Raw genomic sequence first — 23,837 nt, forward strand, 5'->3', positions numbered from 1 at the left:
TCTTACTATTACTTTACACAAAGTTTCACTTCTTTTCCTAGACCAAAAGCTTCAGTCTCTATATTTTGGTTGTTCCGCTGAACTACGTTGGCTCCACTCACCATACATAGACTGAAGTGAAGAGCTTGGGGGCCTGTACGTACAGCCAACGTATAGTAAACTAGCATTTTATAGGTCGCGATTTAAAACTGTTTTTAAGTGAAATTTACAGTTTCATGGTTTCCATTATCAGAAAAAATATAAATAACTTAAGTAATTGCCTACCTTGGACCGTAGTTATTGAAAAATCCTCTGGATAATCGAGAAATATTTCATCTAAGACATTTTCACCTGACCTGACGGTTTTTCTTGCAAGTTGCCATCTTGAATGACGTCATTATCGTTATTGTCTCGATATATTGAATGTCGTCTGCTACCTGTGATCTTAGCGGTTTTGCTCGCATATGGAGTAGATTGTATAATATCGAAAGCAATATCGATATATCACATTCGTAAATTGTTGACGCCCTCTCCGTTCGTTTGTAAATTTTTATAGTTTGGCTGCCATTTTGATCGTTTTTCCTGTGTCTTGGACAAGTAAACATCGGTAAAGTATAATTTTCATCTATATCGTTTAAAGTATTTTAATCATGGAATATCAAGTATTGAAAGTTTGTAGTTTATAAATCCTTAGAGTGTAAATTCAATGTGTAAAGTTACATCAAACTGTGGACTGTGGATTGACAAAAGGGAGGGCGAGCTCACACGAACATTCTACAGTCGGTGAATGAGGATTACAGTAAAATGTCAGAAATTGTTGAATAAATCCCCAGAAATGACAGTTATTCCTGTCTAATGTTATTCTTTTCCATGCTTCTATCAGTCTCAGAATTGGTGATTTAGAGCCAACATGAAATTCCTCACACATATAAATAATTCGCTGCCGATTTCAAAACATTGCAGGCGGATGTGATATGCGCGAGGTACCGGGTCTGGTACGAGCTTGTACCCTCGCGCATGCGATGTTTTGAAATTGGCAGCGAATTATTTATATGTGTGAAGAACTTCATGTTGGCTCTAAATCACTGATTTTGAGACTGATAGAAGCATGGAAAAGAAGTGAAACTTTGTGTTAAGTAAGTATATTAGTTGTAATTGTTTTTAAAGATTGTGATGTTGCATGAATTTTATATTTTCCCCCCATAAAATCCCACTTTGTCACTCGGAATATCAGATCGAGTTCATGGTCTCGAAGTTCGGGGAGGTGGAGCGTAGTGTAGCAGTAGTGAATTGGAGTGGAGCCGACAGGTGACTGTGTTTCTTCCAAGTTAAATCCTTTGGTACCAGATTTTACTTTAATAGAATACAAATAATTGCTTTGCATCTACACTTTATTATTCAACTATGAAGGCAATTTTTCAATTCAATTCAATATTTGACTTGGAGAAGGCTGATATATGCAAACTCAAGTTTTTGACATATATGCAAACTCAACTTTATTTATTATTTGATCTTGAAATACTAATCTAGAAACTCTTATGATCCCCTTTTTCTTCAATAGATTGTACATGGCAGGATATAAAGTCTTGTGAAGATACACATAGCTAGATGACAACTATAGACAGATAATGAGAAGGAGTCAGCAGACTAACTTACCAGGTAATTTTTTTTTTCGTAGAAGCGCCGTGGTGTAGCGGTTCTGACTCTCGCCTTGTAATCAGAGGCCACCATGGCCTAGCGTCCTTTGGCAAGGCGTCAATCCACACTTTGCCACTCTCACCCAGGTGCTAATTGGGAACCGCTAGGCAACAACCGTCATTGTGGTTGGTTTAGCAAGTTTGCACCTAACGGGCTGCTTGGAATGCTGTGACCGGGTAATAATTGTGAAGTGCTTTGAACAGTCGTAGATTGATAAAGCGCTATATAAATGCCAATTATAATAATATGCATTGAAGCGACATTCATATAATCCTCAATATAATATTTCTATATGCTGCATACCATGACTTTAGCACTGCTACCCTTGTCAGGTGTTCATGCAAGAATGCATTGTATATTTAAAAAAAAAAAAAAATTACAAGCGTTCATATCAAAGCACTGTCTGCTTTGATATTCTGGATCGTGATATGAGTTGTAAATGGGTGTAGACGATGATGATGATGGTGGTGGATTGGTGGTGATGAAGATGATAGTGATGATGTTGAGGAGGATGGTGGTGGATATGATGATGGTGTTAGTGGTGGTAGATTGTTCATATATGACGGAGATGTTGATAGTAGTAATGGCGGTGTTTATGGTGTTGATTACAGCTTGTACATGATAATGCCTGATGGCAATGATTATGATGATGGTGGTGGTCATGGGCGGAAATCTCAGGGGGGATGTGTCCCCCTACCCAAAATAGTAGGGGGACAGAATATCAAATGTCCCCCTACTATTTTTTTGTCTTTTATGATGGAAAGAAATACATCATTCAAAATATAAATAAAACATGTATTTTGGTCGCAACCACAACCACAACTCCCTTACATTTTGGGTGATAACCTTTTTTTTTGCTTGTCAAATTTAACATTTAGGTTGATAACCTTTTTTTTTTTTTTTTGCTTGTCAAATTTTCCAGACCCCTGTCCCCCCTACATTAGAGGAGAGATTTCCACCTTTGGTGGTGGTTATGATGATGATGGTGGTGGTGGTGGGTGGTATGAAGTTAATTAAATGTATGATGATGAGATAATCAAAATGAGAGTCACACAGTAACAACAGCAGAAAAAACATGCCAAATATACCCCCCCCCCCCCGGCAAATGAACATGTTCTGTACTTTAAATGACAAGGCTTTTTATTAAACACTTTATTGCAATTTGAAGTTTGTTTGAATATTGCTTTATATCTCTTTACAGGTGAATGTATATCAGGGTCCAAGGAGATGGCCTTTCAATCCCGTGCCTCCAGAGGGAGCCCTCGTAGGAATGATAGAAAGCCTGTATTTCCAAAAGAAGGTAAAATTGTTTGACCTATCATTATCATACTTGTAAAAAAAAAACTTAATATGCATGTATGTATTGATTTTCCTCTTTATGTTCCATTGATTTGCCTTTTTTAGCATCTCATATTGAATTAATAATGTAGAATTGCCTGGCAATTTGATGCAGATTTCCATTGTAAAATATCAATCTGTATAACAAGGAGTGTCTGTAGCCTCCCAGATTACTACATGTACAATTTCTTCTCTGAACATGACTGTATTGTCTTTGACACAAGAGGGCAGTATGTAAAATTAAATATATTTGATTGTTGGATGTGGTTATTAGACCAAGAGCTTTGTAACTGCACCAGAGTGCTACATAACTTTTTAGAAGCACTTTCCCATTCGGGCAAGTAAACTTTAAATAGTTGGAATATACTTGCTCAAAAATCTAATTTCACTTGCCCCCAAAAATCATTGAAAAAAGTTTTACCTCTTCAAAAGAAAGTTTTGCGGTTTTATAAACTTACCTACTTTGATATTGCATTTCTTTTTCCAAAGTGATTTTATCTTGCCTGTCATGACCAAAATTAGGGTTAATACATGTATATCATATCAATCCAAATTTTGTTTGCCCAATTCAGGCAAGTAGTTTTGGTCTTTACTTCAAAACACTTGCCCGACCCCTAACTTTTACTTGCTCGGGCAATCGAGCAAGTGCTTATGTAGCACCCTGCTGCACTCATGATGAAAATAAAAAGAAGACAAAAACAAGTCTTGTGATTTTTAGAATAGTTTAATAATTATATAAATGAATACTTTGCAACCTTGACTTTTTACTGTATATTGTTCATTGAGTAAAATATAAAAGCAAGGATGAATGTGTACATTTTATCAAGTATAATGTAAGGCATTTATTTTCATCATTTTTAAAAGAGGCATAGAGGAGAATAATGAAGGTTGAAATATAGATTTCAGATTTCAATATAATCTGAAGGCTGAGGGTGGATGGATGAGATGGGGACAGAGGAAAAGAGACAAACTAAAAGAGCAATGCCAATGGTATCTTATGGTTGAGCAGGAATTGAAAAGAGATGTTTAATTTCTACATGAAGGCTGAGACCTCTCCAAAATGTTCAGAAAATCAAACAATGTATGTCGAAATTTCATCAGAATAGAACGATTTATACTGTGAACTAGGAAAGTTTAATGATGTGAAAAATAAATGTACAGTATACCCAGTTGTTGTGTGTCCGGACAATCAATCATAAACAGCCATGAATGATTTGGAAAAATTGACAAGAAAATTCTCTTTTAATTTCTAGTACAAAGTGTTTTATGATTGATATAAATTGAATTAGACTGAACTAGTTTATATCCTTCACACCATAAAAGAGACATGTAAATTGGGGGGATTTACCAAACTAAAGATGGGCTTTTAATAGCATCCTGCATCAGAGCACCAAGTATTAATTTGACACAAGTGATTAATTATTTCAAGCTAAAAGTCCTGGGACTACGAGGTTATCGGGCTTCACTACCTTTATCAAAGTGCAACAAGTGGACATTTCAAACAATTAAAAACTCTTGATGCAAGATCCCCTGTTCTTGACGAGCACATCCAAACAAAGACCCCTTCACCTCAAACCTGCTATAAGAACCAGGTTATGCAATGTCTCCATTGTTTGATCAGCAAGGAACTGATGAACAGTTATAATCATATAGCGCTGTGTTGTTGAGTGTTCTTGAAGAGTTTGGTTATTAAATGTTTGCTCTCCGACTAAACTTTTTAAGCCAGTGCATGGATGGGGCTTTACTCGAAATATTCACATTTACACCCACCCTAATAGAAAAATATTGAATAAATGGCAATAAATGCATCACAATCATGAAATGAAATCGGTACATACATGTCTTTTGAGGAAGATCTAGGTCCACTGGACATTTAGAATATGATTAGGAATTTTTGCCTTTTTAAGAAATATGCATGTGCCAGCCTGAACTGGGTAAAGTTCTTGTTGTTTAAGCTGACTTCTATTTCTCTTTTCTCTATTATTGCAAAGGGTGCACATAATACTTCATTTCTTATGTTTTTTGTAATTTTGCCTTCACCCTGCATACATGTACATCTCTGTGAATTTGGATAAATAAATCTTTTGGAAAGGTCTGATAATGCTGAAAATCATCTACTAATTTACAGGTATTTTATTTGTTTAATAGGATATATTAAAGAAAAACAACATGATTTTACACTGGCAGAATACCTGATATTTTGGGGTTTAATTTATCTGGGTGGCACATAAGTGCTTTGCTTTGACACTATCAAAACACCATTAATTTTTCCGATCTGGCAGGTGTAAATGTGCAATCTTTTCTTTACACTCTTGAACACACTAAGCTATCTCTGTTATGCAAATAGCATAGACAGCTAAGTCCGCTCTTTTTTACTGGTGCTTTCATGGTTCAATTAGAGCTTGTGTCTCCCTCTATCTAGTCACGCAATGCCAGTGATTTTCATCTGCAATAGAGATTGGATATATACTGAGGAATATCAAAGCTAAAAGATGATCTTTCCAGAAAGTTGTGATTGTTGGATCGGTGAGAGGATTGATTATCGGGTGAATTCCACAGTGGGTCTGCAGTACTTCTTGAAATTCAAATTTGATACTGACTTGTATTGGATTAGCTTCGGGAATATTAGCTTTTTACTAGTAATTGGATTTTCATTCGATAGGGGTTACAAACATGTACAGTGTACATTGGAGACGTGGTACTGTGTACATGTATGTCTTGTCCTCACTGGAGCATCCTGACTGAAATGATCTTTAATTTGCATATTATTTCATTGCTAAAAACCATTTTTTTTAATGCCTGAGGAATATATCCTGTGATTTTTTACTTTCTTTACATACGCGGTCATCTTCCATTGGTTCCAGGTATCGTTTCTATAAATCCAAACAAGTATTTGATTTCGATCATATTTTCAAACAGTGGTGTTTGAAAATATATCAATGTACCTATATTCATTGGTTATTTTGTCTTTGGTCTTCTATTTTTCCCCTCTTCTATTATTCCCCTCCTTTGTTCCTCTCTCGTGTGTGTTTTTCTTTAATGAATTTGCATATTTCAAGATACAGTATCTGAGTATGTGTAATATAAATGTCTTGAACAATTTTAGCCTGTGTAGTTAATTGCAAAAAATATGCTTTCGTTCTTCTTTGCAGGATTAAATACAAGTTTTCAATTTTCTTTTAATATTCTGTCACATAAATTATAAAGTTTTCCACCTTTTTATTGAGTACCTACATGTACCCTTCTACAGTGCAGGCTAATCTACCAGTATTTGAGAAAAAAGTTGATTTCCAGAGAATACATAGTCAGAATTAAAAACAGAGAATACATTTTTCTAATTCCAAGTCACTTCTTATGATGTGGCAATGAGTGGGAGTACTACAGTATAACCCTTGAGTCACCCATCTTGGATGGTACTCTCTTTATAGTACCAATGACACATTCAGGGGTGTTGTCTCTCCTCCCGCCCCCAGTGGGATCAGTGATCTCATCCTCTTCACTCCTTTTCGCAATCTATATTTCATTAATATCCAACTTATTTTCACCCCGATCGAGTTTAGAGCATGCTGTTAGGCGTATCATTGCTCCATGTTCATCTGTTTCGATTAGTTTATCCGGTGATGCATTGGTGCGTAGATGAGAGAGCGTGAGTCATGTTTGTAGATGCCATTCACCTAGATTTCTTACTTCATAAAGGATGGCATGCAGTCAAGTGTCCACTTTGTAATTGTTTTTGCGTTGACCAGTGCAGGTTGTCTCCAATTTTGTCCTCAGGTCTACCATTATTTCTTGTGTACTGATCTAAAATAGGCAATAAAACTGGAAATTATTAACCTGGATGTTACTGCATTGTGGATAAGTGTTTGGATCATTATTGCGTCCAGAGCTGTGTTGAAGAGGATATGATTTGTAAAGTTTTGGATTGGATTACGGTTTGCTTTGAGATGGAAAGAAACCACAGCAAATGCGATATGGATGGAGCAACGTATGATTTCAGAATATCAAATTTGAAATAGTTATACCTGGATGATAATTTTGGATTAATATTGTGTGGAAGAGGGTACATGTATGCAGTACATTTTTATATTTAAGTTTTGGATATTGTAGTTTGTTATGAATGGAATATGTATTTAATATGTATTTATACCAAGGAGGATACAGATTGAAAGTGGGATTCTATTTAAAGATGAGATTGTCAGAATATAATTTGTTCTTAAGCTTTTAATATCTGGTGGTAATTTAAAAGAGAGACTCAGTCTGTCTCTCAGTTTCTTTACTCTGGGTTCCCAGCCCATCAGGGAAATCAGGGAAAATTATTTTACCTATTTCCAGTCAGGGAAAACTCAGGGAATACCTCAAATGAGAGAAAAATGCCTCAAATGAGGGAAAAATTAAGGATTTTTGATTGGTCAGACTGTTATATTTTGTCAGAATGTTACATTTCGTTGCATAAGTATCAAAAGAACAACCACTGAATGAATGGTTATGGTGGTACTAATTAGTTTTACATTATTGTTTTTATACTGAAAATTCATGTAATTCACTGCGACAACTTTGAAAACATGTGAAACTGGGAATGGGTTTGAATCATTATCAAGGAATTTTAATTGTCATTAGGGAAAATCAGGGAATTTTGTTTTCTTGAAAAGCTGGGAACCCTGTTTACTTCTCTGAGTGATTTTTTTTTATCAGGATGACAGGTAAACTTAATTTTGAATTCTACCTATGGTGCAGTTATATCTTACTGATATCAATATCAGTACTTTTCATGATTCCAAGTTGTTAAATTTAATATATTTTGGTGAAAACATGCGGTAAGATAATAGATATCTCATTCAGATTTGATGGGTAAGTCAAAGTGTGAAAAAAAATGTACTGATATTTACAACGTTACCCAATTTCCTGACTTGAATGTCAATACATCATACCTAGTCTGATATTTGTGAATTGATTGAGATATTAGGATGATTCAGTTAGATAATGAAAATTTTACATTTTATTATATTTATTTGGAGCCCCTGTGTACATTAGCAACTCATTACTGCCTAATTTGATCTATGCTGAAACTGAAAAGCAATTATCTCTAGCCTCTATGGGGACTTTGCGATAATTGTATCACTCCGTTGCTTAGCAACAAGAGTTTGCTGCATGCATCGTTTTCAGGGAGTCTATTAATTTCAGAGTTATTAAAGGCCAATTTTGTTAGGGAACATGTGCATACCATCTGCAGTGTAGCTTATCTTATTTATGAATATTTCATAAACTGGCTGGTTTAACCATCAATCGTATGACTCACTCATCTATGTACAAGAAAAAGAAACACTAGAAATCCTTGATACATGATATGTCATCTTAATACTAGAAAAAATGATATTAAAGGGATGATTTTAATTTGATATATAAAAATGCATAATAATTTAGACTAGAGTGAAATTAATTCTAATTTATATTGATTTGAATTGAATTTTGATTCAGCACTTAATTTTCTCCTTTCTTTTGTCTTGAATACCTGGTTATACATGTATGTACATACATGAATGGCTATATAATGGCTCTTTTATTTGAATTGTTCGCTTTGCGATGAAAAAATATACATGTACACTATACACAACAACCATATGGTTTGGATTATGACATTGGGAAAATAAAACAGAATCCTTAGATACAGTACTATTGTTGCATTAGAAATATGGTTATGGAAATTTTGAGGGTTGAAAATCAATTATATCCAGCTTTCCCTGCAGGCTCTCCATTAGAAACAGCTGCTCAAATTCTGACCGTGAGACATCTCCCTCGTGCATAAAATAAAATCCCACAAAGCAATATGTTTTCATACAGCAACACATCAGTCTTATGAGGATTGTTGTAATACCCTGGATCTGTATGACATGTGTTCATCATCTTCAACGCATCATATCAATCATTTTGAGCTTGATGTATGGAAATTAACTGTTTATGAAAATATGTTTTCTTGTGAATTGGATGCAGGACAGTAGAAGCGTATTTCAGAATGCTTGTTTGATTACGTGAGGTGCACAATTTGAATTATCTGATGATTTATTTTTTGATTGTCTGAGATGGTTTGATATGAATTCATTTTAAAGCACCATTTTTAGATGTGAATTTCATTTTGAGGAAAACGGGATACACAGATTCTTTTGTGGAATGGATACAAGTGCAGAAATGCATTTTGGAACCTTCTATTGCATGAATATGAGACAAGCGGTATGAATTGTTTGATAATCTTCACAAGTGACAAGTGTCACCTGTATGTGTACTAATCTACTAGAGATCCGAATTGTCATTCCTTGTGAATCATTTGGATTTGGAGTTCAATCGGATGCAGATTTTTAACCATAAACACAGTGAAAGCTTCAAATTTGATTGGACGGATGTGGGGTTTTTTGTTTTGTTTTACACTGTATTTTCAGCTCTGTCTTTGCACTTGTCCCACACTTTTTGTTTTCAAGGTTGTCAGGGTATAGGTAGCTCAGCTATGATAGCTCTATATTTGATACAGGAAAGGTGCTCCAGGATATTTACTGTTTTTTTATTAAAGGGGAAGTTCACCCTGAAGAAAACTTTGTTGTGAAAATAGCAGAAAAAATAGTAAAAAATATTGGTGAAGGTTTGAGGAAAATCCGTTAAAGAGTAAGAAAGTTATTAGAGTTCAAAATTGTGGATTTGTGACGTCATAAACGAGCAGCTGCCCCATGTGTTATGTAATATAAAATGTATGAATTTCAAATTTTGTATGGTTCCTGATGACTTAATTTTGTTTTCTTTTCATGATCGGGTATGAAATGATTTGTTTATTGATATACAAAAGTTACAGTGAAAACCATTTTCAATTTTCTGAGAAAATGACATTTCATTGATTTTTTACCATTCGCTATGTAGGAATGCTGCTCGCATATGACGTCACAAATCAAATAATTGAAATTCTAATAACTTTTTAATTATTTGATGAATTTTCCTCAAACCTTCGGCAATATTTTTTATTATTTTTTCTGCTATTTTTACAATAAACTTTTTGTCAGGGTGAACTTCCCCTTTAAGACCATTGTACAATAGCAGAAAGGAGAAGCCTTTGAAAAGCAAATTCATTGATGATCAAGAATAAGACAGATTAATAGGGATTAGTGGATCAGATTTAATTGATTAATCCCAGAGAGTCCCTTTCCAATGGATTAGATATGAGAGAAGGGATAATCCCCCTCTTTTCAGGTCAATGGTTTGATTCTTCAAAATTCTTTGAAGTATAAAGCTGTCATCTGATAAAGACCCGCTTTCAAGTGAAAGCTGCTTCAATGACTTGAAGGTTGTAGGTTTTGTATCACTTTTCTTTTTCACTGAAGTCTTGCAGAGAAAAAAAAAATGTCTAAAATTTCTTCATGGCTAGGTGTACATCTGTATGCAAGATTGGTGGTTGTATTGTAGTCAATGCAGTGATTCAATCAACTTGTTAGAATTGTGCTAAAGATTTCATATCTTGTGTTTGCATTTAACAATCAACCCTTTTCATAGTTGGAGATTGGGTTTTACTGATAACATCTGAATTTTACAGAAGAATGTACACTTTACATGATACACTGTAGGGCTATTCCACGGTTACTCACGTTACATTTGGAGACACCTTGACTCATACTTGGAGCTGTAACTCCATTATTATTGATAGGAACTAAACATCTCCTTATCACAACAAAGTACACAGTCTGACTATCCTTCTTTTAAAAACAAAACTTGGGAAATCCTATTATGCTCCTGGCAAATCTTTGGAATGTGTCGGTTACTCACGTTACATGATTTGGACATGCATAAAATTAAAAGTCAACATAAGTGAAAAGTCTCCTCATACAAGGCTTTTATGAAAGTTGATTATATCCATTTCAAAGAAGTGTATTAGGGAGACAAACTTTGTATATAATTAAAAAAATAAAGAACACATGGTTTTTACTTGGGGTGCAGATAATATGGTTACTCACGTTACGGTTACTCACGTTACATTTTGTCTATGTATGGTTAACAACACACATGTCATTAAAAATTCAATAATGTGTGTAAAATTCATTGCTCGGAACATCTACTTGTGTAAAAGAGATTTTATACCTAAAATTGGAACAATTGGAGCTTTATTAGGGAGTAGGAGGGAAAAGTATGATTTCGCTTACTAATTATGCATTAATTAGCATAATCGCTTAATACCAATTTGCATGAAATAAATTACTGTATATTATTGTAGATTACGTCCAAGACAACCTGCACGCAAATTTTCGGCGTGATCGTGCGGCCAATGGCCGAGATCTCAAGGGGGGGCCTGGGAGCCCCCCCTCTCCCCCACCCCCCCGGGCCATATCAACTCCCAAAATACCCCGGCCCAAATAGGGTTACAGGTAGGGGCATTCAATGTGTTGTTCAAACACTCTTTAAAGTTTGGTTAATCAAAACCAAGTCTTACTAATGCACTCTCGCATTGCGAATACTTCTACTAATAATTCAATTTTTTTGTGTGATTGTATGACCACTGATATTTTGATGAACAAAGAGACGCATCAAAGAGATGTACCCTCATTTTGCTTTTAATTAATCAAAAATAACTTCACAACTCGCCATGAGACTTAAAACTTGACATCCCACAGAAAATGTTACCGAACTGAATAATTTTAACTGGTTACTCACATTACATGATGGTTACTCACGTTACAAAGTTACTCACGTTACAGATTTTCTTCATCAATTTTATAAAAAAAAATGTACTTTTTAATGATTTTGTTCGTCATCACTGTGTCAAAGATTGTTTGAAGGAAGAGAATTTAAAATCCCACCAATTAACTGTGAAGAATTTTTTTCAGAAAACAAAGTCAGTTTTTTCGGTTACTCACGTTACATCACCTGAGCAGGTTGCAATATTAATTTTTTAATGAGTACTACAAATTTACTTGAAAAGCTGTTGTGTATTTTAAGTAATTTGACTCTTCTAAACTTCAGAAATATATAAAGTGGTATGTTGTTGCAACAACAAAATGGTAATAAGGCATATTTCATTTTTCACTATTTTTCTTGTATTTTGGTACACAATGGAAGGCACAACTTTTGACCATTTTTTTCCAAAGTATACATATGAGAATAAACTTTTTATTTCTTGTTCCTGAAACTATCATGTATGAAGGACTTAAAGTATTAAAAAATCAAGAAAATATTGAATTTGAATTTTTAAGCTCATGTCCACCAACCTGTGGAATTGCCCTGTACATGTATGGATGAAAATTGAACTTTTAAAAATAAACAAACTCTACAGAGACAAAATGGTATCAATTGGTTGTACTTTTTATGATGTGAATATCAATGTTTCATAATAACGACAGGAACTTCACGTGAGAAGTAGTATTATCTTATTCCAACATGTAAATTTTCATCATATTTGCAGTGAATCTAGGATAATTCCAGACTTAGCTGTATTTTTTTTTTCAATTATAAATATGAAATCTTCACAATATTATGTGGCACTGCTAATTGATTGACAATATTCGTAGACCTAACCAAGTGCACCCAATATTGAATATCATTAGTCATTTGACAGGTCCTTTTTGTTCTTGCTAGATTGGTCAAACCACAAATTCTATTTTCAGCTCAAGTGAATTGTTTGAAACCAACAATCAATATTACCCTTCACTTTTAGCATAGTGATATATGTATTGCATTGGTCATGGTTATTACAAAACTTGTATTGTTTGGTAATCAATGATCACAAGTGACAAGTAAGTTTTAGAATCTTATTTGGATTGAAGTGAGAAGTCAAAATCACCTCTGATTGCAGATGCTATGCATGTCTTTGATAGTTGATACTGCTGTAAGAAATTGTGAGAAGGAACTCATCTAAGTTTGGATACTGAATCAGTTGCTTCTTCTGTTGTGTTGTTTGTCTTTTAGATGCAACTTATATTTGCTGATTTTGCTCTTGGATATTTTGTTCTCTATAATTCTGAACTTGGAGAATGGAAAGATTCATCAATTATAAAAGCTGAACCATCCAGTAATCTGCTCGCTTCTTGTAATTTAGTGCACAGTAAACTTAGATTTTTGCACAATGCTCATGTTGGTTCATGATGGAATAGTATCCAGGAAAATTATCTTTTTACAAACTTTTATTTGTTTTTTTCCTTTATGGTGTAACAATTATTATCCTTCAAGCATCAAAGCAGATTCGGTTCGCTTATTCAAGAAGGTTACTCTTAGCATGGAGCTATGGTTTTATACATGTAGCTCCATGCTCTTAACATGTTTTCAGCATACTTATGTTTCTGGTAGCTGTCAAGTGTGAAGAGTTTTTAACAAGGGGGGGGGGGGGGTAGAAATCTTCATGTATGAAGAAACTGTAAATGTGTTCATATGTGCTATGGTGGATTTTATTGGACTCTGTTTGATTAATTTAATGACTTCCAAGCTTTTAACATATAGCTAAGATGTTTTTGATGATTATGTTGAAATCCTTTTCAATGTAGTGTTCTTGAGGGCACCCTACCATGATAAAATGTGTTGTCCATTTTATTGTGATTATGTGTCTCCGAGGTCTTTATAAAAGGAAAGACTTTTCTGAAATAACTTTCGAGGAATAGTTGCTTTGGTTTTTTAGCTCTTGTGTGTTGAGAATGTCTGTTTGTTTGAATAAACCTGATCGAGTTTGTTACTGTGGGCATATTATTTTGGAGAAGGTTTGAGGAGATGTCTGCATGATACAGTTCTAATGTTACCATGATTTCTAGAAGAAAACTGGATTTCTTTGATATTCTTCTTCTTAATCGTCAAAGTGCTCTGCAGCGTCCATGCACTGAATCTCGAATATTAGCTCTAAAAGGTAAGGGATACTACATACTAGTATTTGCATAAACTTGTCTGTGATTCATCATTTGTCAATACGAGTCAGATATTTGACGGAAAAATCAATCTTTTATAATTCATGAAATTTTTCTCCCCTTTTCCCACTTCATGTACAGTATACTGTATGCAGTTTTCTTAGTATGGAGTCGATACTATATTTTGATAATAACATTAAAAAAATCATTCCAATACAAGTGTATACTAAACCTGCTTGACTGTTTTTGGTCGTCCCATTCTCTTTTGGCTAGCTCTGGAGTAAACAGGCTAGATAAAATATATTGATCGGTTTGCAGCTTTTTAATTAGCTGGTTTCAGAGACTGGCTAGTCAGAGATAGAATCTCTTCTCCGTCACTCTAATACATGTACACAGTCCCTGGTTTATTAATTAAGAGAGGTTGATTAAAATCACACAGAATTGAGAGTATATATGTCAGCTTGTAATTGTAAACATGCATTAATTTGTCATGGAAATAAAATTGTGTGCTCAAAATTGCTGGATGCTGGTGCTGCAGAAATAATCGAGGATGCATCAAAATCTTCCATGGATTTTTGTTCATTCTGTGATTTATGTGACTTTGTACATCGGACAAGCCAGGTTAGATTTCATGGATTGACTTTCTTACAAATACATGGATTGACATTTCTGATATAGAGGAGGGTTTTGATCAGCTGTTTGTTTGATTGACAAATGTCTTTGATGACAGTGTAGGTTAAAGACTGCATGAACCATACTGAATTTGGAGGAAAGAATCCTGATTTCTTACATTCAAAGCTCTTGTTGTTTACATCTGATTTCCTTTTTAAACATATTTTTACTGTCTAATCCTATGGAAAATGTAATTAATTTCATATCTTTGAGCAAAATCATCCTGAGTTGTCTATTAGAAAGGCTCGTCGGTATGCATTTTGCAAAAAAAAGAGAAGAGTTGGGAGACCTTAAATTTGTCAATATAGCACTATTGAGTTTGTAGTTTCATAGCTGCAAAATTTTGAAGGATTCATTTCACACATTATGCAATCCGTAATTCATATATAAAGTGTAATTTTTCCAGAAGAACCACGTTTCTTTACTGTTGATCTACTTTTGATCTTATTACAGAATGTTATGCAACTGAAAATTTGCATGGAAAATGCTGAAAAATAAGACTGTGGATTAGTATGCACATGAATATACATGTAATCAGGTATTAATAAAAGACTTTATTGAATTTTGCTTTTCTGAAAATCATTTGATGAAAACATATCCACCTGTAAGTAATACAGTTAAAGTTAAAATGTAGAAAGAATTTTCTTAATTTTCAGTAGATTTTCATATCTTGCTTGACTGATTCTATTGGCGATTTATTGGAAAGTGTCCGGAGTCTTCATGGTCAAAAGTTTTATCTATTCATGATAATCCACCTGTTTTCCTTTTCTTTAAAAAATTATATTCTTTGTTGGTTGGAAGATAAATTGCATTGAATGCATTTCCACTTTCAGATACTCTGTCTGGGAGAACAGGATGAAATATTTTCAGTGCCCATCTTTATACCTTTTAGGGGCATCAGGTAATTATCTAATCCATCACTCTGTGTGATTAATGTCAACAACTCATCATGTCCTATGTGCCTCTCTGGAAATTGATGAAATATCAAGGTCTACATTTTTGTTTGAGCTGTGCCGAGCTGTATTGTCATGTCTAATACTGTTCCGTGGAAATGGTTGAATGTGCTCAGGGCCTGACATCATCTGGTTGCTAGAGCAACAGGAATATATATATCCCAGATCTTGGTATCTCTTACCTCATCAAGTGTTATGTTCCTGTTTCATTAAAAGACCTTAACATGTCACAGTTGTATTGCGTTTTACATTATTTTGAACGACATTCCATTTGACAGTTTGGGGTATATTTTGTTGGTGTGGCTGTAAGTAGCATTAGGGTTGATAAGATCTGTTACAGGCATAAATGAACATACATTGTAGTATGTACATACAGTACATGATGTTGTTGCTAGTATCTTGATATTGTTGTAGAGATCAGTATACTTCCTTTACTTCCTAGAAGTGTTTTCAGGAACTGTTTTTTTTTATTTCAACTCTTCCTGTGACGTACATGCATTTCTTTGATTTAAACTGCCTATCAATATCTCTGACCCATTTAGAATTGGCGAGTGTTTTCAAAACTTTGTCGGTGATTTTTTTTCACTGAAATCTGTTGTAAGCTACTGAAATCCCTGTATCTGATTGGTTGAGGGCAGATTTGTCGGTCACATGGTACTGCATGAAAGAACCCTGTATGTTATTATGTCCTACATGTATGGCATGTTGGTACATGATTTTTAGGCTGATGATATCATCTAATAAATATAGATAGATTTTCATTGGTTATCATGGAATTTTTCTTTATAAAGTGACATGATTAAGAATTTTTCCAGAGAATTACATCATCATGATCATAGGAAAGGACAGAACTGATTTATTTTCATTTACAAAATAATAGGAATTGGAATATTTAATCTGAGAATAGAGTGCTACAGTGTATTCAAACTGGCAGCAGCATTGGGATAACTTCACACAGTGAGCAGATTTAAAGAGAAACGCCAGTAGTTGCAGTAAACACTGATTTCATGAGAAAGTCTGTAAAACCAGGCTTAATTGTCAGAATATCATCGAGGATCTAGATCTGGTACAGTTACATAAACTGAACTTTGTGAAATCTTGAAATCTACACTGAAAAATGTTCACACTGAAGATCACCAACACAGATAGGCACACGTGGGACAGTGTATTATTATTGCTGGAATAAAGACCCGACGGAAGTGACCGAATCCGCGCTTATATTGCTTATTTCTCAACAATTACACAATTTCTTCCGGAATCCTTTGGCACATATTTTTTATTCATACAAACAGACACTTGGGTGGTCATTATATTAGATTCTGTAAAAAGTCATTTTGAGATTGTTACCAAAACTGGAATTTATCTTTAATAATCACGGTATCAACAATGTGAATAAGAGATTCAGCATTATTTTGATATAAATCGAACGACAACATGAGTGCAATAAAGAGAAAAATAGCGAGGAGGAAACACAGGGATGACTCTGATGTCTTTCTCGAAGACGACCATCGCAGAGACGTTGATCGCGGTGAAAATAAAGGGTTTTTCCAAAAATACCTGAGTCGGTCACTTCAGAACCTGGATGATTTGTACTGTTTAGATGATGATGGTGAGGTGGAATTGGACAATGAATCGGTTATTTCGCTTCCATTAACGGCTACAACGGTCACAGACAATGAAGGAAGTGATTATGACCAACAGTTTACAGGTAATTTCAAAGAATGTTTTGTTTATTTTTTTGTATGAGTCGATATGCTCTCCTTTTGTGAGTTCATTGGGATGTCACAGCCATTGTTTCTGTTCTCTGCTTTATGTTCTACAACTTGTGAATTGTTTTGAATAAATTTTAGGATTAATTTTCTTTGTTTTCTTCAATTTAGTACTTTGTCATAATGATTTACATGTACATGTATGATTTTTTAATTAGTGAGGCAGTTATTGGTGCGTATACAATGGCTTCATGCTTATTCATCAGAGTGCTCATTTTCATACTTCCAAACTTTATAGAAAGTGGTACTGGCAGGATTACATGAATTGTACTAGTGTTTAGATTTATGGACTTTAATGTCAAACCTTAATACCTCATTATTACAATTTTAGTAAACAACTTCATGAGCAATTAAGTTTCCATCATATTGTGATTTTGATGCCAATGTACAGTATACATGTACATGTAGCTGCAAAGTTTGCATTGATCCGAACAGCTACAATGTTCAATGAGATAAGCATTTATGAATGCAAAGTCCACATGATTACCTGGTATGACATGATTTCTTTAAAAAAAATCACAGACGCTATGAGCAATACCATGGCAACATTTGTTTGCATCTCCTCATTTGCAAGAACAATGCATATCTTTGTTTGTTTAATATAACTTCACTGTTTACATTTTATCCAAAAGAAGAAGTGTATCTTAAATATAATGATCAGATAATACCAGCCATAGTTTATTTATTCAGACTTCAGTGTCAATACTACTGACCTTTAATTCATGTCATGATTATTCAATGTATGTTGACATTGAAAGATAGTCAAAACACAACCTGTAGCAGTCATGTACAGACTTTCAACCCAGTGGAGAATCTTGAATGTTCATTGTTTAGAATCTCAAAATTCAAAATGCAAGACACTTGATGATATTAAAACCTTTTTCTACATTTTTTTGCTGAAAGAGTATAGACACTTGTATATTTCAGTATTTGAAAGGAAATCTGCTTTTGTAATGACCATGTACATTTACAAGGGAATGTAATGATTAAAAAGGAAAATAATTGATTTCTTTGACTCATTAGACATACATGTATTGTACAGTAGAGAAATGAGGACTTCAATTTATACTCTGTCTGAGACAACATGTAACTCACGTAGCAATTGCACATGTATTCAATACTAGGATACTACCAAGATAGAAAATTTATATTAAACTTTGTGTACATGTTGTATATTGCTCAATTCACATGGGAATTTTCACATCCTTGTGTAGTATTTTTTAAAGTCTGTTTTGTGTAGGTGTAATTAAGCCTACAAACATCTGGTTGGAATATGAATTAAAAATACAGGCAATCAATACTAGTGTGGCAGATGAGAGGGCAAGGGATGAAGAGAACTATAGCAGAGACAGAGAAAGAGGGAGAGAGATAGGGAGAGAAAGGGAGTGTGTGAGTGAGAGATGGATAGGGTGGGGGATACACAGGCACACAGAGAAATATATAGATGTTGTTGATCCCCCTGTTTGCAGTAATTTCTATTTCTTCATAGAATTGTGCAATATGGAACATTGATAGATATGTAGAGATTTGGATTTCAACAGGTATTTTGTTTTCATTGCTGTGATATTGCACAATTCAGAGATCATAATTCCACCCACCTGTCTTATTCATACTGTATATTTCAATGAATAATACTCAGTAGTACATGGGGTTTCTTAGAAATATAATGGCAATCCCATGGTTGTTCTAGTTACTAATACTGCCAGCATAATGATAACTTGAGTCAGTGAGTGGATGCGGATAGGCTTGATACTGATTGTGTAGAGTAGTGCTGTAGTATAACGGTACAGGTGGATGCCAGGAAACTCTTGAATGCATAGAGCATCAACAATTTGTGCAAAAGGTATAGGCTTTGTTTACTTGTTATATTAGTGTTTTCTTTCAAATGTGTTATTGGAAATAATTGTATGTTGTCAATTTATAAATCATGAGAAGACTCACATGATCCTGATTTTCCTTCTAAATCTATATTTCATGTTTACTTTTTTTCCCCCATCTTTCCACTCTATCCCTCTTTTCACTCCCTCTCTTCCCCCTTTCAATGCTTACCTCTTCTTAATATGTCACTTTACACTCTTGTTTTCTGCCCCACCCCCTCTGCCCCCCTTTCCTCACTCTCCTGCCTCTCACTACATGTTATCCCCCCTCTCTACATCAATATTTCTATACCTTCTTCCACCTGTCTCCATCTTCCTCTCACTCCCCCACCTCTTTCTCCCTCCCCCCCTGTGCCACCCCTTTCTCCGTTTAACAGAACCAACCCGCCAGCTGAAGGTAGCCCAGGTCCTGCCCAATAACAACCAGCTAGACAAGCCCAACCCTCACTCTCCGGGATCTAATGGACATGCTGGTAGATATGGTACATACTCACTCATTTCCTCTCTATATTATGTAATCAAATCTTTCACATTGGTGGTACATGTTTGCTCATATAATATGATTTGAATTGTTTAAAGGGGAAGTTCACCCTGAAGAAAAGTTTATTGTAAAAGCAGCAGAAAAAGTAATAAAAAATACTGGTGAAGGTTTGAGGATAATCCGTCAAAGATTAAGAAAGTTATTAGAATTCAAAGTTTTGGATTTGTGACGTCATATGCGAGCAGCATTCCTACATAGCGAATGGTAAAAAATCAATGAAATGTCATTTTCTCAGAAAATTGAAAATGGTTTTTACTGTGCCTTTTGTATATCAATAGACAAATCATTTCACACCCGATCTTAAATAGAAAACAAAATAAAGTCATCAGGAACCATACAAAATTTGAAATTCATTGATTTTTTTACCATTCGCTATGTAGGAATGCTGCTCGCATATGACGTCACAAATCCAAAACTTTGAATTCTAATAACTTTCTTTATCTTTAACGGATTTTCCTCAAACCTTCACCAATTTTTTTTTAATTATTTTTTCTGCTATTTTTACAACAAACTTTTCTTCAGGGTGAACTTCCCCTTTAACATTCAGACCACCTGCTAAATTCATCTCATGAAACAATTTAATCTAAATATCCACCAGCAGATCAGATTGTAAAGGGAAATGCTTTACATAATTTTTTTAATTAGAAGTATGTTTGAACACTGGGGGTCATTCTGTAAAACTGCTTTGAACATAATCACTGGAATGTGTATTTGTGTGAAAGGAGAAGTCTCAATCTTCTATGGAGTGTTATCAAAGTAAGGACTGATCTAACCTTCATCAAATTTTGACTTGTAACAAAATTTCCATTCAAACGCTTGTTTAACAACAAGAATTTTAATAAATCTACAAGTTAAGGTGATTTAGATTCTGATTTGAAATTTCAAATTGAACAGGTAACTATGATTCACGGTTGTTTTTTTATTTTTTTTAATTCATATGTGAACAGGAAACCACATCAGATCACCAGAGGGGGAAAGGCTGATGAGTCCTAGAGCTCGCATAGGTGATGGGAGTGAAGACGTCACAACCATGACAGACGGATACGATCCTGCCCTTGTTGATAATGATTTTAATATATCTAATCAGGATCAAGACAACATGTTCCACCCATTGGACTGGGACTATACTATGAATGAGTCTAACATGGTCGCAGATACCACTTTAAAAGAGGTAAACCCTTCTCACCGCTCCCCGAAATCTCATTCTCAACTCTCCTCGTACTCCAAGGTTTCCCATCATCCGTTAAACAAGAGCCCTCGTCAGCACGGTGCGTTTGGAGATATCGGCTACGGCCCCCCGGACTATACCGCGTATCCTGGACCTACGGATTTGGGTCTTGGTTCCAGGGGTGCTGGAAACCCGGTTCCGTTCCATACCAAAATGAACTTGACTCAGTGGCAGCAGAATTTAGACTCTCACTTCGGTCTCCAGCAGCAGATGCAGCACCTCCAACTCAATACTGGTTACCACCCCTCCGGTAGGAGTGGAACAGGCCATGATATGCATGTGCATAGTGCTGGGATGGGATATCCTGTGGGAGATTCCAATTTTAGTTTCGGGCCTGTGAGGCGTTCAGAGTCGACAAATTTGGAGGGACTGATTCGAGCCAAGGAAAATATGCTTCATGAGAGGAATATCATTATTGAGAGGTGTGCATATAAAGTTTGTAGGTCTTGGGAGAGTATAGAAATAATTGGGGAATTAAAATACATGTAATTGAAAATCTCTTTTTCCAATATTTAGATTTACATAAACTTGCTACATATTCTGACATATTTAGGGGAAAAACAAAAAGCTACCCTATCAAAACTCTTTGTTAAAGTGGAGCTCATTTGTTTTGTTTTCTGTTTATGTTCAATTAATAGAAACAGTCATTCAGTAGTAGCTTGTGCTACTAGAAAAATATCCAATATTAGCTCTTTGGGAATGAGATTTTAATTACTTTCTTGACTTTGAGACTTTTTTTTATTGTACCACCTGTTTACAGACAAAAGTTAGAGATTGCACACCTGAGGAAACAGAACGATGAACAAGAGAACATTGCTAGGCAACGCATCTATACAAGATCAAGAGATGAAGGAGATATGCTTTTTCTCAAGATGCAGGTTGGAATATTTACATCTAAGATCTATTGAGATGAGATAGCTATAGTAATATTTTTTGAAAGTTTTTGTATTTAGTATTTATTATATTCAGTTCTTTTACTATTTTTTTGTATTTATATGTTTTATTGGGTCAACCAGACCAAGAATAAAACAAAATAACAAATCAACCATAATTACACTATTTACAAATAATCATAAAATCATTAGGAAAAAAAAGTGATAATAATTATAAAAAAAGCAGAAAGTCTTTTACTATTTAACATCTGTAGGCACTTCCAAAGGGTCTTGAATATTGTTACCCTAGATTTAGCCAGCAAATTTACAGACTTATATCACAAACTAAAATAACATCTTTTCAATAAAATAACAGATTACAGTGAGTTTAGATAAAAATGGCATAAGAAAGAACAAAGAACCAACCCAACAACAAGAATCCAGGCAATGATGCCAGTTTTCTGACAATTGTTGTAATAATATTTGAATTCAGTGTCATTTTTCTGTCATTATCTCTCTCTACCCAGGAGTACCAGTATGAGATAGCATCCTTGAGAGCTCAACTAGCTGAGATATCTACTGCCAAACTGGCTGAAGGAGAACAACTAAGCAGAAAGTTAGGGTGAGCAAAGTTCTGCCAATTTTTAAAGGGGAATGAAACCTTTGGAACAAATAGGCTTGTGTAGAAACAGAAAAATCAAAGAATAAGAATAAAGAAAGTTTGAGAAAAATCTGACAAATAGTGAGAAAGTTATGAGCATTTGAATATTGCAATCACTAATGCTATGGTGATCCTCACATTGGCAATGCGACAAGGATGTGTGATGTCACTGATGAACAACTTTCCCTTTGGTGGAGTATAAAATACCCTCAAAATGTCTCTTTTTGCTTTTTCTTATGATGATACAAACTCTTTATCCATGATGTATTCTTTAAAAAATATGTATTACATGCCCTCAGGTAAACAGAACACATTATTTATGGATAGATGTGATAAAAGAGGCAATTCTAGTGAAATATATACTAAAGTAATGGGAGAGTTGTTCACAAGTGACATCACACATCTTTGTCGCATTGCCAATTTGCTATCTCCATAGCATTAGTGATCGCAATATTCAAATGCTCATAACTTTCTCATTATTTGTCCGATTTTTCTCAAACTTTCATTGATCTGTTTCTTTGATTTTTCTGTTTTCACACAAGCTATCTTGTTCCAATGGTTTCATTCTCCTTTAAGTAAACCCCCCCATGTATTTAATTGTGCAACATATAGTAGCTTGATATCAAATAACTGAAAAACAAGGAAGATGCAATATAATACTGTCATTAAAAAAAACAATCATTGAAGAAGACCATTGACAGAACCTTCCAATCATCCCTGTGCCTTCTCTCATGTGATCTGTTTATGCATATTAAAGCCTTCATCATTCACATCCACATATGATATAATAATAATAATAATAGCGGTATTTATAAAGCGCCTTTTGCCTGAGATACAAAGCGCTGCTATTATTACCCCGGCTTTAGCTCGAGCTGCCATCACCGGAGCTCAGTGCATGCAAGGAATTAATCACGCCTCACCTGGGTTGAGTGCAGCACATTGCGGATAAATTTCTTGCTGAAGGAAAACACGCCTTGGTTAGGATTCGAACCCATGACCCTTTGTTTGAAAGGTGAGAGTCAGAACCACTAGACCACAATGCGCCCATATGTTAGGAGTTGGAAGCATCCCATTAGAAGAATACTAACTGCTTTTACTGGTATTGTGCCTGAGTCATTAATAGAGAATGGTAGTTTCAGTTTTTGTTTTATTAGAACAAATTGACAGTAGACAGAAGGTGATAGCATGCAGGGGTGATGGTGTTTAATAGACAATTACAACATCTGCTTGTAGACTGCATGTAACCCGTCTCAATTTTTCAATGTTCCTTTTTTCTTATTCCTGTAGTGAGGTAGAGGAGTCACAAGTAGCCAATGAAATGACCATCAATGACCTCAAAACAAAGGTATGTAATGCATTCAAGGTTTCTTCATGCTCCACAGAGTGGGGAACATGT

The 23,837-nt window shown here is 34.8% G+C and overlaps 1 protein-coding gene across 4 annotated transcripts in view; it reads left to right on the plus strand.

Annotated features, from left to right (window-relative positions):
- LOC121413392 (centrosomal protein of 85 kDa-like) overlaps nt 1-23,837 on the plus strand; it is a 32,208-nt gene that overhangs the window by 3,433 nt on the left and 4,938 nt on the right. The window contains exons 1-8 of one of the 4 annotated variants that reach the window (XM_041606188.1): nt 5,454-5,573; nt 16,374-16,460; nt 16,867-17,201; nt 19,517-19,621; nt 20,628-21,330; nt 21,669-21,786; nt 22,308-22,402; nt 23,729-23,786. In XM_041606188.1, the coding sequence (XP_041462122.1) occupies nt 16,928-17,201; nt 19,517-19,621; nt 20,628-21,330; nt 21,669-21,786; nt 22,308-22,402; nt 23,729-23,786 (1,353 nt within the window). In that variant the 5' untranslated portion in view covers nt 5,454-5,573; nt 16,374-16,460; nt 16,867-16,927. Of the gene's footprint in view, nt 1-1,540; nt 1,639-2,878; nt 2,978-5,453; nt 5,574-13,425; nt 13,871-16,373; nt 16,461-16,866; nt 17,202-19,037; nt 19,106-19,516; nt 19,622-20,627; nt 21,331-21,668; nt 21,787-22,307; nt 22,403-23,728; nt 23,787-23,837 lie in introns of those variants that run through there. The other 3 variants (XM_041606190.1, XM_041606191.1, XM_041606192.1) reach the window with 3 other exon arrangements.

Source organism: Lytechinus variegatus, chromosome 4 (genome assembly GCF_018143015.1).
Source record: "Lytechinus variegatus isolate NC3 chromosome 4, Lvar_3.0, whole genome shotgun sequence".
NCBI classification, from domain to species: domain Eukaryota; kingdom Metazoa; phylum Echinodermata; class Echinoidea; order Temnopleuroida; family Toxopneustidae; genus Lytechinus; species Lytechinus variegatus.